The sequence below is a fragment of the Phaenicophaeus curvirostris genome, chromosome Z (genome assembly GCF_032191515.1).
Source record: "Phaenicophaeus curvirostris isolate KB17595 chromosome Z, BPBGC_Pcur_1.0, whole genome shotgun sequence".
NCBI classification, from domain to species: domain Eukaryota; kingdom Metazoa; phylum Chordata; class Aves; order Cuculiformes; family Cuculidae; genus Phaenicophaeus; species Phaenicophaeus curvirostris.
Genome location: NC_091431.1, coordinates 4,866,242 through 4,878,242, shown reverse-complemented (window position 1 = coordinate 4,878,242; position 12,001 = coordinate 4,866,242). Strand labels below are relative to the sequence as shown.

The 12,001-nt window shown below is 40.5% G+C and overlaps 1 protein-coding gene across 1 annotated transcript in view; it reads right to left on the bottom strand.

Moving 5' to 3' along the window:
* GRIN3A (glutamate ionotropic receptor NMDA type subunit 3A) overlaps positions 1-12,001 on the bottom strand; it is a 77,297-nt gene that overhangs the window by 9,037 nt on the left and 56,259 nt on the right. Inside the window, 3 exon segments of the mRNA XM_069880789.1 lie at positions 5,830-5,981; positions 8,078-8,193; positions 9,633-9,778. Coding sequence (XP_069736890.1) covers positions 5,830-5,981; positions 8,078-8,193; positions 9,633-9,778 — 414 coding nt within the window.

Genomic DNA, 12,001 nt, shown 5'->3' with positions numbered 1-12,001 from the left:
TGTTCTCCAGCCCCCTCACCAGCTTTGTTGCTCTTCTCTGTACTCTCTCCAGAGCCTCAACATCCTTCTTGTGGTGAGGGGCCCAGAACTGAACACAGGATTCGAGGAGCGGTCTCACCAGTGCTGAGTACAGAGGGAGGATAACCTCCCTGGACCTGCTGGCCACACCGTTTCTGATACAAGCCAAGATGCCATTGGCCTTCTTGGCCACCTGGGCACACTGCTGGCTCATATTCAGTCGGCTGTCAACCAACAAACCCAGGTCCCTCTCCTCCAGGCAGCTTTCTAGACAGACTTCTCCTAGTCTGTAGCACTGCATAGGGTTGTTGTGCCCCACGTGCAGGACCCGGCATTTGGCCTTGTTAAACCTCATGCCATTGGACTCTGCCCAGCAGTCCAGCCTGTTCAGATCCCTTTGCATTTCTTGTACATTTCTTGTAGCTGCAGAGACTGTTATTTATTTATTATTCAGCCTTACATCTTTCTGTGCTCTCATAGAAGTGGCAGCATTGTAGTGGTATATATTTAACCTCTTCAGGGAGACTATCCTTAGCAAGGACTGGTGAGAATTTCAAGTGTGAAATTCTAAGATACTGTAAATCACTGTCTCGCATTAGCAAGACAAGTCCCTTTCCCCTCTAGTAGTGTGGAGTTTTGTACAGAACTTGGAAAATGCTTCCTTTTGTAATAAATCTTTTTCTTTCACCTCATCCATCATCCAACCCTTGTTGATAGTGGAAACAACAATACACGTATCATCCAAATTAGGTACTGAGAAGGTGTTTGCCTCTGTGATATTACAGGCTGGTGAATTGGGAGTAACAGCTTCTCAGGTAGTGATTCTTTTTTTTTCCCGTTTCGACAGGTGAATCTAAATCTATTACTCATTCCAGGGGACTCAAAACATGTTTCTCCTGACTCTGCTGTCAAACTCAGTGCTCAAACGCTCCTTTCTTCAGGACCATTGTGGGAAATGCTTTTTTTCCCCAGGGCAAGTCCACATGCTACTGCCTCTTCCACATTGAGACAACTCCTTTAAAATGCAACATCTGTCATTTTGTGACATCCTTCTTCATAATGTTCCCAGTCCTCCACTGAGCAAGGGCCAGATCTCATCCTCAGACAGCATATATGCAAACTGAGCAAATTGCTTTGGCAGAAAAATCTTTGTTCTTGTTCCTTATGTTTGTTTTTCATGCACTGGTAACAAGGTACTGTGAAAGGTGACTGATGCGCAGCTTTCATTTATGAGCACAGGCCGGTTCATTCTGTTTGTGAAGCACAGCTTTCCCTTGACACCTGTAGTGCACCAAGACACGTATATAAACCACAGCTTCAAGGTAATGGCTAGAAAAATAACTATTGAGTTGTCAGCTGACTGATACAACAAAAAAGGAAACTAACTGTTGACCTTTAAGGACACTAGGTTAATCTCAGAGCAGAAAGGCATGCTTTGCTGGATGACAACTGGATAAAACCATGGCAAGGTGAATGAAACATTGTCTGATTGTACATTCCAGGTGATACTGAGGTCAAAGATTACCAATTCGAGCATAAGACATGGCAAGTGATCAAGTTCAATCAAAGACTCCAGAAGAGTGCCATCAGCGCATCCCACTGCTGATGACAGAAGAATACAGGACGGAAGGACTTTGTCTTGGCTGGTCAATGACCAATCACCACCATTAGAAGTGTGGACCGACCTCTCTGGCACCAGCAGGAGATGCATGGCACTGTGCCTTCCTCAGTGCCACCTGTGGAAAGTGGTAGGTTTTCAGTAATGGGGCCAGTCTGTACTGATGTTATTTGTGCAGTTGCATATATTGTTACTGTAAATGTCACATTAGATACTACTTAGGTGAGCATCAGTAAGTAGTTTGTGTTAATAGTTGGGATTCTGCTATGTAAAAACATGGGGGTTTTATTCCATGTATTAATTGCTATATGACTGAACTGCCAGCCTACATGCAAATCAGTCTATAATTCAAGAGCTTCAATTGTCCTTTCAAGTGAAATAGAACAGACAGTTCAACAACAACATTTTTAAAAATGTAGATTAAAAGCTATGAAACAGACTGTATGCATAGTTACCTTTTCCCAAAGCCTCACTACTTCTTGGACCAGCTGGAGTCCTTCTCTTTCCTGCTAGCAGTGAATTCTGCCTTGGGAACTATAACTTCCCAGTATGAGATCAGAAAAAAAAAGATTAGTAGGAAGATGAATCTCAAAACAAACCTAAGGAAAAATTAACCCTGCTGGGCATGAGTGTCAGGTGGATAAGAATCAGGTACAACCTCATGAGGTAGCGACAGAAAAAAGGAGATGGATAGGTCACTCGTTTAAAGGCTACACTGATCAATATTTCACCTACATATATTCCCATTCTTGGGGCATTATTCTTTGTCAACAGGTGCAGTGTGTCACAGATCAAATTTATCAAAAAGATGTAGAAAATACAAAGCCTGACTCTAGCTATCAAAGGCAATTGCTGGGTCTTACTTTGGTGTATGATCGATGTCAAAGTCTTAGAAGCTGAGACTTTTGCCAAAAATTAATTCTGTGTTGAACATTGTCCACACTTCAGTGAATCTGTTGAATGCTCTTGTGACTGACTGCAAAGAATTAAATAACAGAGATTTCTGGGCTGTACAGGAGTAAACGATACAAACTGACATAAAGAGAAGACGAAGAATAATTCCCATGTTTCTTGACTTAATGATGGGCAAACCATATTTTAGATAAGAGTGTCTGCTGCTTGGCCCTGTTTAGTTTGGCCCCAGCTGTAAAACTGCACAGTTCTAAAATCTGCAAGTTCTTGGCCAAGAGGAGTGGGTGGAGAGGAAAGAATGCTCATGGGAGATGCAGTAGAATAATTCAGGAATGGAAGTTCTGGACTTCGCACGGCTTATCCCACACCAGCACAGACTTAGAAGTGCTTTTTTTGTTTCTGCTTGCTCTTTATTTTTGTATGAGACCTTCGAGTATACAAGGATTTGTTCAAAGACAAAGTCTTTAAGTGACTTTTCACAGTCCTTCAGTTCAGTCACCTGAGCCAACCAATTGGACCTTGGCCTCTGGAGAAAAAAACAGTTACGTATGTTGGATTAGTACAACTCAAGATCAAATAAGGACTACAGTCAGATAACCAGCCCCAGAGCACCTACACTTGCCTTTCTTTCTGGCTACCACATGCAGCTTGTGCTCAGTAGACTGAACTACTTTAAAGCACAGTATGTCTTCCAGCTGTAACCCCATGCGTAAAACCTCCCTTAAAACCCAAGGATTATATTCAGTATTGGGAAAAAAGGAAGTCGATGGGATCATTCACATTACAAACCCAGAATTTTCTTTTCTGACTGGATTAGCTTTTTTCCTATCACTTTGTTGGTAGACCTTGAGGAATCTTTGAATGCTTAAACCACGTCATTGTTTTTCCATGCCACGAACACAGGGAAGTTTAAGGTTTACCTGGAAACCACTGACTGTTAGTGTTACATCACTGAACATCAAAGAGTTAATGAAAATTTAGGGAAGTGGAAGAATTGCGTTTGACTCAGATGTAATGCATTAGCAATAGCTGTGCAGGAATGCGGTATGGTCTTTCCCCACATTTTTAAACTGAAAGGGCTTTCAGAAGAGTAACTGTAAAAGTGACATGCTGCCTATCAGATTTTTTTCTCTCCAGTTTGAATGGGAGGTTTATTTTATCTTTGCTCATGTTTGCTTTTCTTCACAAAAAGAAAAATTCAGTTGATTTTATAATAAGCCTTGTGCAGTCTGCCAAGCCAGGGCTTATTTTCTCTATTATTATATTTGCTATGGCAGAAAAAAAAAATCCTGTTTCTGGAGACAGACTTGAGATCCTAAGGCTTAGAGCAGTGGCCTCCAAACGTCTCTTGATTGTGCACCTCTCTTAGAAGCTTTTTGAGCATGCCCCCCCAAATGTATGGTTATGTATATATGTATATATGTATATATGTATATATGTATATATGTATATTTATGTATGTATTAGCACAGTTCTAATATATTCTTCCTGCACGCTAGCTGATTGTCTCATACACCTTCAGGGTCTCTAAGCACCCCACTCTAGAAACCAATAGCTTAAAGGAGAAAATATATGTTCTGGGAGAAAAACAGTCCTAAATAAAACCATATTTTTAAAGTGGAAGATGTTTAGATTTGATTTGGGTTTTTTCCCTATTTCTCTAAGAACACAGAGAATACAGCCTTACATACTGGAGTAAGATCTCATGATCAGAGGGAGCTCCTTACGTCTTATCACTGAGAAATTACTAAGAAGATAAGCTTGTCTCTGCTGTAAGAGTTTTCATTTTTGTGACAGTTGTGGTAATTAATGCCATTATAATTTAGTAATTTCCATGAGATTTAATTCAAAAGATTGTATTAAAATGTAGAGTAACAAGAGGTCATTGAGTGAAGTGCTTGTCAGGAACAGATATGTCAGCTGCTTTAAAAAGAAAACTCCCTAGGTACCTCTCTTGTTCAATGACAATATAATCTTCAGGTTAGCTAGATCAGAAATAGCAGTGAATATATGGATTATATGTGCTTTCTTGTGTTGAATTAATCACACAAGAAAAAAACCGAACAAGTTCAATAAAAATAATTTTCTTCTGTGAATGTCTGATGCTAAAATATATTTAATACTGATACAGTCTTAAAGAAAACCTTAACCATGTAATAAGCAATGCAGAAATACCCCAACAATCTATGTATTAAAGCAGTCAAAAAGGGCTTTTTCTTGATCTGTAAGAAATGAAGATTTTTCTAGTGATTTAGTCAGCAGTGAGAGGTTTGCAGACAAGGCATTCCGGTGACCACTAAGGAGCTGGAGTCAGAGCCCTAGGAAACTGGGCTTCTCTTTTGAGGGAGAATGGTGATGCTACCACCTCCTGAGCAACACGTTGGATTGGTTTGATATTTGGCTAACACTCCAAGAAGGAAGCGGCATACTTTTGGCTGTAGGTTTTGTACCACTGAGAACACATAGCCTATGTATTTTGGAACACCTTGAGCTAAATGTATGCTCTAAGCTTCACACATGCTGAATCATTTGATTCCTCAGTACTTTACCTTTTTTCACTTGACAGTCTATAGAATGATGAAAAAACTATTCTTCTGGTAAAAGTAAGTTTTTTCTCATAAATAAAGGCCAACATCTGCAGTTTCCACAAGCTGGTATAACTCCTCTGAGTTGACACCAAGACAGATTCACCATGGAGATTCACCTCCACTTCCTGTAGATTTACTTAGATATGAGACTGTTTCTCTTCTGTGCTTAGAATGATACCTCAGTGGACTGTTTGTGGTCTGAAGGGCTATCTCTGGTACAAGTAGCTGCCACATGTCAGGAAGAGGTCAGGGTTATATTAGAGATTTGGGATGTACTAAATTCCCACTCTCTCTGCTTCTTTTGCTTTTGTTGGTCTCTGTGTTAGCTATTCTAGCTATACTCCTGTGTGAGAGGGTCCAGAATCACTGACAGATCCTGTAGGTGGTGATACACACAATAAGCGGAATCAGATAAGGTTTGTTGCACAGTATGTCAGATGATTTTTTCTGATATTTACATGCCTGGTTTTCTCCACAAGTGCTCTGTGATGCATGCACTGCATGCCTAACTTAGCAGCACAGTCTTACTGATGTCTTCCTCATGCTTTGATCTGAATGTTGCTGCGATGAGCATCTCTTGCTTTTGAAGCCTAACGCTTTCTTTCCTTCAGCTGCGGCCCATCTCTGTCACATGTATATGTCTACTGCACAATACACAAATCCTCATTTGTGTGACCCAAGTTCATTGCTTACCTCTGTGACAGCAAAGCTTCTTTTCCCACAGGGAACAACCTTGTACCATTTGTCATGCAGAACATCCATGAAACCATGAGACTTGTATTCACTTATGAGTTCAGAGATGTTTGAGGTGAGTGGAGAATTGGGGGGAAGACCAATACCATATCCTAGAAGGAAAAATTTTACAATTATTTCTCTCCTTGTTTACTTCTTGGTACAGTATGTTCATTTCAGCTATCAACTATCAGTGTGGCAGATGAAGTTGATGTTCTGCTTCAGCAAGCCAGCTCAAACCTGGATGCTGGCTTACCATGGACTGAGAATGCTAAGGTGAGACTTTTTTGCTGTGCAAACTAAAGCAGCCTAACACAAACAGGATGTGCAAATTTAAAATTAATATGGACACAAAAGTAATACTTAAATTGGAGGTTCAAAAACTTAAGATGGAGGTAATAATAGATTAATAAGCCTGTCCTATCTCTAGAAACACAAGGTTTTGAATGCCTTTGCCACGGATTCTTCTTCTTCACCTTGTTTTATCAGCGTGAAAGGGCCTTAATGTCAGGTAAACCATTCTGCGATCTCTCTACATTGTTACAGCAGTGGATGTGACTGTGGTGTCAGATGTGGCATTTTACTTTCTTCCTATGTATTTTCTGATGAGAAATTGTACATGTAATTATACGAAAGCAGCCTGTACTGTCGTCACACAGCAGTGTAGAGCCCAGGGGCTATGATCTCCATTCTTGCTTTTCCGACAGTGACAAGGACTTTCAGAAAGCAATAAATACAGCTGTGTCATCGTTTACTACTTCAAAGTGCTGGTAAAAGACTTAGTGTAAGTGAAAATGAACTCAGTAATTCTAAATATGGTCTTCTGATTTGCAGAATCTGGGTTTTGACATTAGATAAAAAATACAATTAATGCCTGGAAGACATGCATTGGCACATGGAGATGTCCTGCTAGCTGCCTGCAGAGATTCCTTTCTAGTCCTCTGTGGATTTTTGTTTTTCAGTTCAGAATTCAGAATTTCAGACTGCCTTCTTCAAAAACCAGAAGATCAGAAACAACAGAGGAAGAAAGAAAAAGTCCCCCATAAACGTATGAGAGGTATATTTGCCTCCACAGTGGCTTGCTTTTCAATGAGATAGAGTGATGTGGTGATATGCATACTCATAACACAATAGCCTCCATTGCTACGGATTTTTGTACATTTTCCTGTATTTCCACCTGAATATATTTGCAAACATTGATGGAACGGTTTCAGAGAATGCACAGATAGGATTCATGAACACCGGATTTTCAGCATATTTAAGTGTTTTGCAATTGTGTGCTCTGAAGTCCAGTTCTGTAAAAACATACAGTTCGTAGTTTATTTGTTTCTTCCATATTGAAATTTGCTTTACTTGATTCAAAGTCATGAAATGTGATGGTTTACTTCAGTAGAGCTAACCTGTCTGAAGTGGAAGATTTATCAAGTTGCATGAGCATGGTGAAACATGCAGCTGCACACACACAAATCCTGCTACAGCCTGAACAGCTCTCTGTGCATCTACCCTTCCTGATAACAAAACCAAAAGAAAATGGATTGCTTTCAGGTCTCTGGTGTGAGTTCAAATGGGAGACGTTGGCCAGGAATAGCAAAAAGGAATGTTCTATACAAAATGACCATTGCTGGTGACCTGTAGCTGAAATTATTAAAATGCTCAGCTTCCTCTGGCCTTCATTTAGCATACTGCCTTCCTCAGTCAGGTTTGAGCATTTCTGAAGGAGGTCGTTTTAATGTGCGCTGGGACCGTCCAAGGTGATTGCCCTTGGAGGGGAGTAAGAGAGAGCTTCAATCATTTTCACTGGCTGTCTATCATCAAAGTGATTCCTGAAGTCTAATAGCTGTTAATGTGTTCACCTGTGCTGGAGGCAGGCAGCAGACACACTTCGCTCCCAGGCTGCCTTCAAACCTTTCCTTGCTAATACATCAGGGCTGCAGGAGGCTACATACCATGGTAGTTGCCTTTAGCTTCAATTAGCCACATACTCAGTGGGAATCTTAACCTGACCTTTAAAGTGGGAACAAGTGATTTGAAAATTCAAAAACCACAAAAAAAGGATGAAACCTTAGTTCTACTTAATCACTAAGAATTTTATATGATCTTCAAGCAGTCCATAGGTTCACCTGCATACATTCATTCAGAATACCAAATCACAATGAAGCAAATGGAAGACATGTGAAACGTAGAAATATGTTATAAAACTGATTATTACCTTCAATGGCAAAGGGTTTCCCCACAGTTAAAAGCTTGCAGTCGGCATCTATTGATACTTCATAATCTAAGAGTGCTTTATCCATGATGAAAGCATCGAGTTTCTCTGGATCATGCCTGTATTCAACATCAAAGTCAGAAACAGAATCACTTCATGGTTTAAGGCTCAGTGATGCTCACTGAACATTTATCTATGCAGTTTTCTGGACGATTACTGAACAAAAACAGGGATTGCTATTTTAAATGCAAAACGGATTTGTTTTGAAGAAAGCAATTGTGCATGAAATACGAACTTTGTGCATCTAGAGCAGGACAGCAGGCGCAAGACTTATTTTGCTCCCGTGCAATACTACTGATCTGAAAGACAGAAAATGCTATAATATGCTGGACTTCACTCAACTGAAAGGTAACAGAAAGCTTTATTGGAAAAGATTAAAAAACTGCTAAAATAGTACTGCCATCTTGATTTCTTTGTGATGTTAAAGGTTAAGGTCATTAGAGCAAAAATATAGGAAGAGAACTGATAGAAAGGTGTTTCTCCTCCTTTCTCCCTGAATACAAGATAAATTGATTTCCTTTGCCCAAATCAGATTTTCACTATGTTCAGTCTTCATGAACACAGGGGACTGAATTTTACTAAAAGAATCATTTATGGATAGCATGCTCGCACAAAATGATGATATGGAAGAACAGACACAGTGTCTGTTCTCATCTGATCCAAGGACAGCACCCTCCACTCTTGTGACCTTAAAGGTCTGGGTTTTCTCCTGATGTGAAGTCACACTATTTCATTGATTTTGATGGACTGATTCCAGTTTAATCCAAAGAAACTATCATGTATCTTATTTATCATAAGTACGGGCCTGGGAAAAATGCATAAACAGGAAATAACTTCTGATGAAAAATTCTCAGGCCATCTGTTATGCAACTCCCATGTGTAAAATGAATGAATTATTTCAGGCTTATTATCACCTCTCCTGCTTCCTGACTGAGTGAATCAATTGTGTAACCCCAGATTGTTAAGCAAAAAAGTCTCTGAAATACAGTGATACCACGATTCCCTAAAGCAAGAATACTTGATGTTGATTACTTTTTACCAGTCTAATGCTTCTTTTGTTCATTTTAATGATAAATGCTTTATGATTTCTACCTGTGAAACTTCTCTCCTTCCAGCATGCTCAAGTTGCTGAGGAACCTCATATGCAAATTTTGCTTGGATGGTGATGTTTTTTTTCCTGAAAGTTTCTCACTCCCTGATGAAGAGCTCTCAAGCACAGAAACCTGCCAGGATTTATACATTGCCCATGTTTGACAGCAGCCTAGCAGTTACTGCAAAGCATTGCTTCCACTGGAAACACTTCAGCTGGTGCTATGCTAGCTTGCTTTCCAAGTACCACTCCTTCCAGATGATTACATGTTTTCTTCTCTATCTGCCACAATGCCTTCAATGACTGTTTTGTGAGATAAGTGACACTGAAAGTGGGAAATCCATCACCATCTCACTGCCATGCACTCTGGCTGAGGGACCAGATCTGCTGTTGCATGCACAGGCTCACTTTAGATATGCTACTCCATCTGGGGTGGCAGGGACATTGTACCGTCGCATATACTCATGCATCTCTGGGAAGCTTTGCCTCACGTAATCTTCTGCACTGCTTTCTCGCACGGTTCCAAACCGAAACCCTTGGGATGGATGGTGGAGCTAAGGAGAAGAAATAACAGATTAGAAGAGTTGATTGCCTCCTTCACAACTGGTATCTTGGTCTTATGTGTGAATGGTTTGTCAGAAATTCTCAGCATTCACAGATCTGCCTCTGATATATTACTGTAGTCAGCTTCCCTTATCACAGAAAAAGTTTGAAAATACTTACCAGGTGACTGATTAACCTGTTCGTGCACTTTCAGGATTTTCTTCAAATGTGAAAACCTTGAGACAATCTGCACCCCACAAATCTAGATGTTTAGTTGCATTACTTGTCTTTAAACCAGTCAATGTCTCAGCCAGTGTCATAAGAAGCCTCTAGGCTTGCTCTGATCCTCTTTCTGGGGCCCTAGATAGCCAGTAAAGGACCCGTAGTCTGAATTTGTTTTGGCAGAACGTCTTTTATCGTTGACTCCTCAAGAATGACGTTTAGTCTTCTGCAGAAGAGCAGCATCACCACTTAATCTCTGGAAGCTCAGACCCCATACAACACCAACTGTTGCTTTCTTTGTTTCCATATTCCACAGTGAAACTAAGGACTGAAGTGTTGTGGACACCACATAGTCTCCTCTGGCAGCAAAAAGCAGCAAGAATACCCCTCAGCATAGCCCAGGCTGTTAGGTTGACTACCAGGCTATACACATATACACAATTTTTACAGTTCTGTGTCCTTTCCTATTCACAATTGGCTTCACCTTTTGTATTGAAGCCCTGAGTAGTTTGGGTGTTCACAACTGTCTCTGGAGCAGTGTCCCTACTATGCCAAGCACTTCCTTGAGATGGCTGAGTGTTGCCAGAACCATAGAAATCGGAAAGCCTTCAGCAATCTACCAGCCCCTAAAAGGTCAAAGGCCAAATAAAGTAGTCATGCTCTATATGCTTCCCAGGAAGCTCACAGTTTTCACAGCAGCTTGCAAAGATGATCTCACCATGGCCATGTTCTGCATTGCAAAGACAAAGCAAACAGGCATTCTGCCAGTCCATCTGGCTCATCTATGTAAAACAGAGCGCAGGGCAACACAAAGCCATACAAAATTCCTTTACCATACTTCACCTCAATGACCCCCAAGGATAAAAGAATATTCCCAGCTTTTTTAAGAATAACAAGAAGCAGGCTGCAAGTGCGCAGTCATCTAGTTCAGTCTGAAAAGCAACAGAAAAAGGGGTTTGGATGGTATTTTGATGCCTTCTAACTATGAAAATACTGTTCTGGTCATTTTCGTCTGGTAAGTGGGCAGACGCTTTCCAAATTGCACTCTACTAATCTGGACCCTGTGTTATAACCCAGGAATGAGACCTGTGCATAAGTGCAGAACTGTGAAGGCAGCATTCCAGTGCCAGAATCATAAGCAACAGGAAGTAGTGCTTTGATAATACATAATAGAGACTTCCAGTACAATGCTGTCAACCCAAACCTAGGTCTAGTCTCAAGACATTAAAGATGACTTTCTCAAAGAATGAGCTTGGAGTGGGCTCCATGCACTCTGTGTCACAAGACACAAGTCCTCACAGCCAGTGAGAGAGCAAAAAGACCAGCAGAATCCCAATACTGAACCATACTGCCACCTTCCAAGTCAACTTAGGTGTTTGTTGTGATACCTATGGCCCAACTAGTGGTGCCAATTGCAGTGCAACACCTGACCTGCAGAAAATGTGTACTGATATGTGACTTCACTGGAAGGCATCCCTCACTCAGTCTGTCACTGATGTCTACATCTTGCTAAATATTTAATCCTCTATGAGAAGGGCTAATACAAAGCAGAGAGTAAACTGTACCTCCATGTAATTTTCTGTACCAAATGTTTTGTGAAAGACTGTTCATGCTTTGCTTTGTGTTGGACACGTTATCAAATTTCACCACAAATGATAACAACACTGGAATATATATTAGATCAAAAGTCTATCTGCCTTAATACCCTGTCTCTAGCACCACCGTATGTCTGGTGTAAGTCTTGGAAATTCTATGCAGGGAAGTTAAGTAGTGACCCTTCCTTTGTATTCTATGTTCTTCTTGCTTCTGGTAATCCATGCTTATCCTTAAACCTAATTATGTGCCTGCAACTCTCTATTGATGACTTTTGACTCCTTTTACGAAGCATAAATCTTAACAGTGTTTGAACCTTCTATGTCTCTTGGGGCTTCTATTTTCTTCTTACTGCTGTTTATCCACATGAGGAAAAATTTTGTTTGCAGCTATAAGAACAGTGGACTAAGTGCAAAATG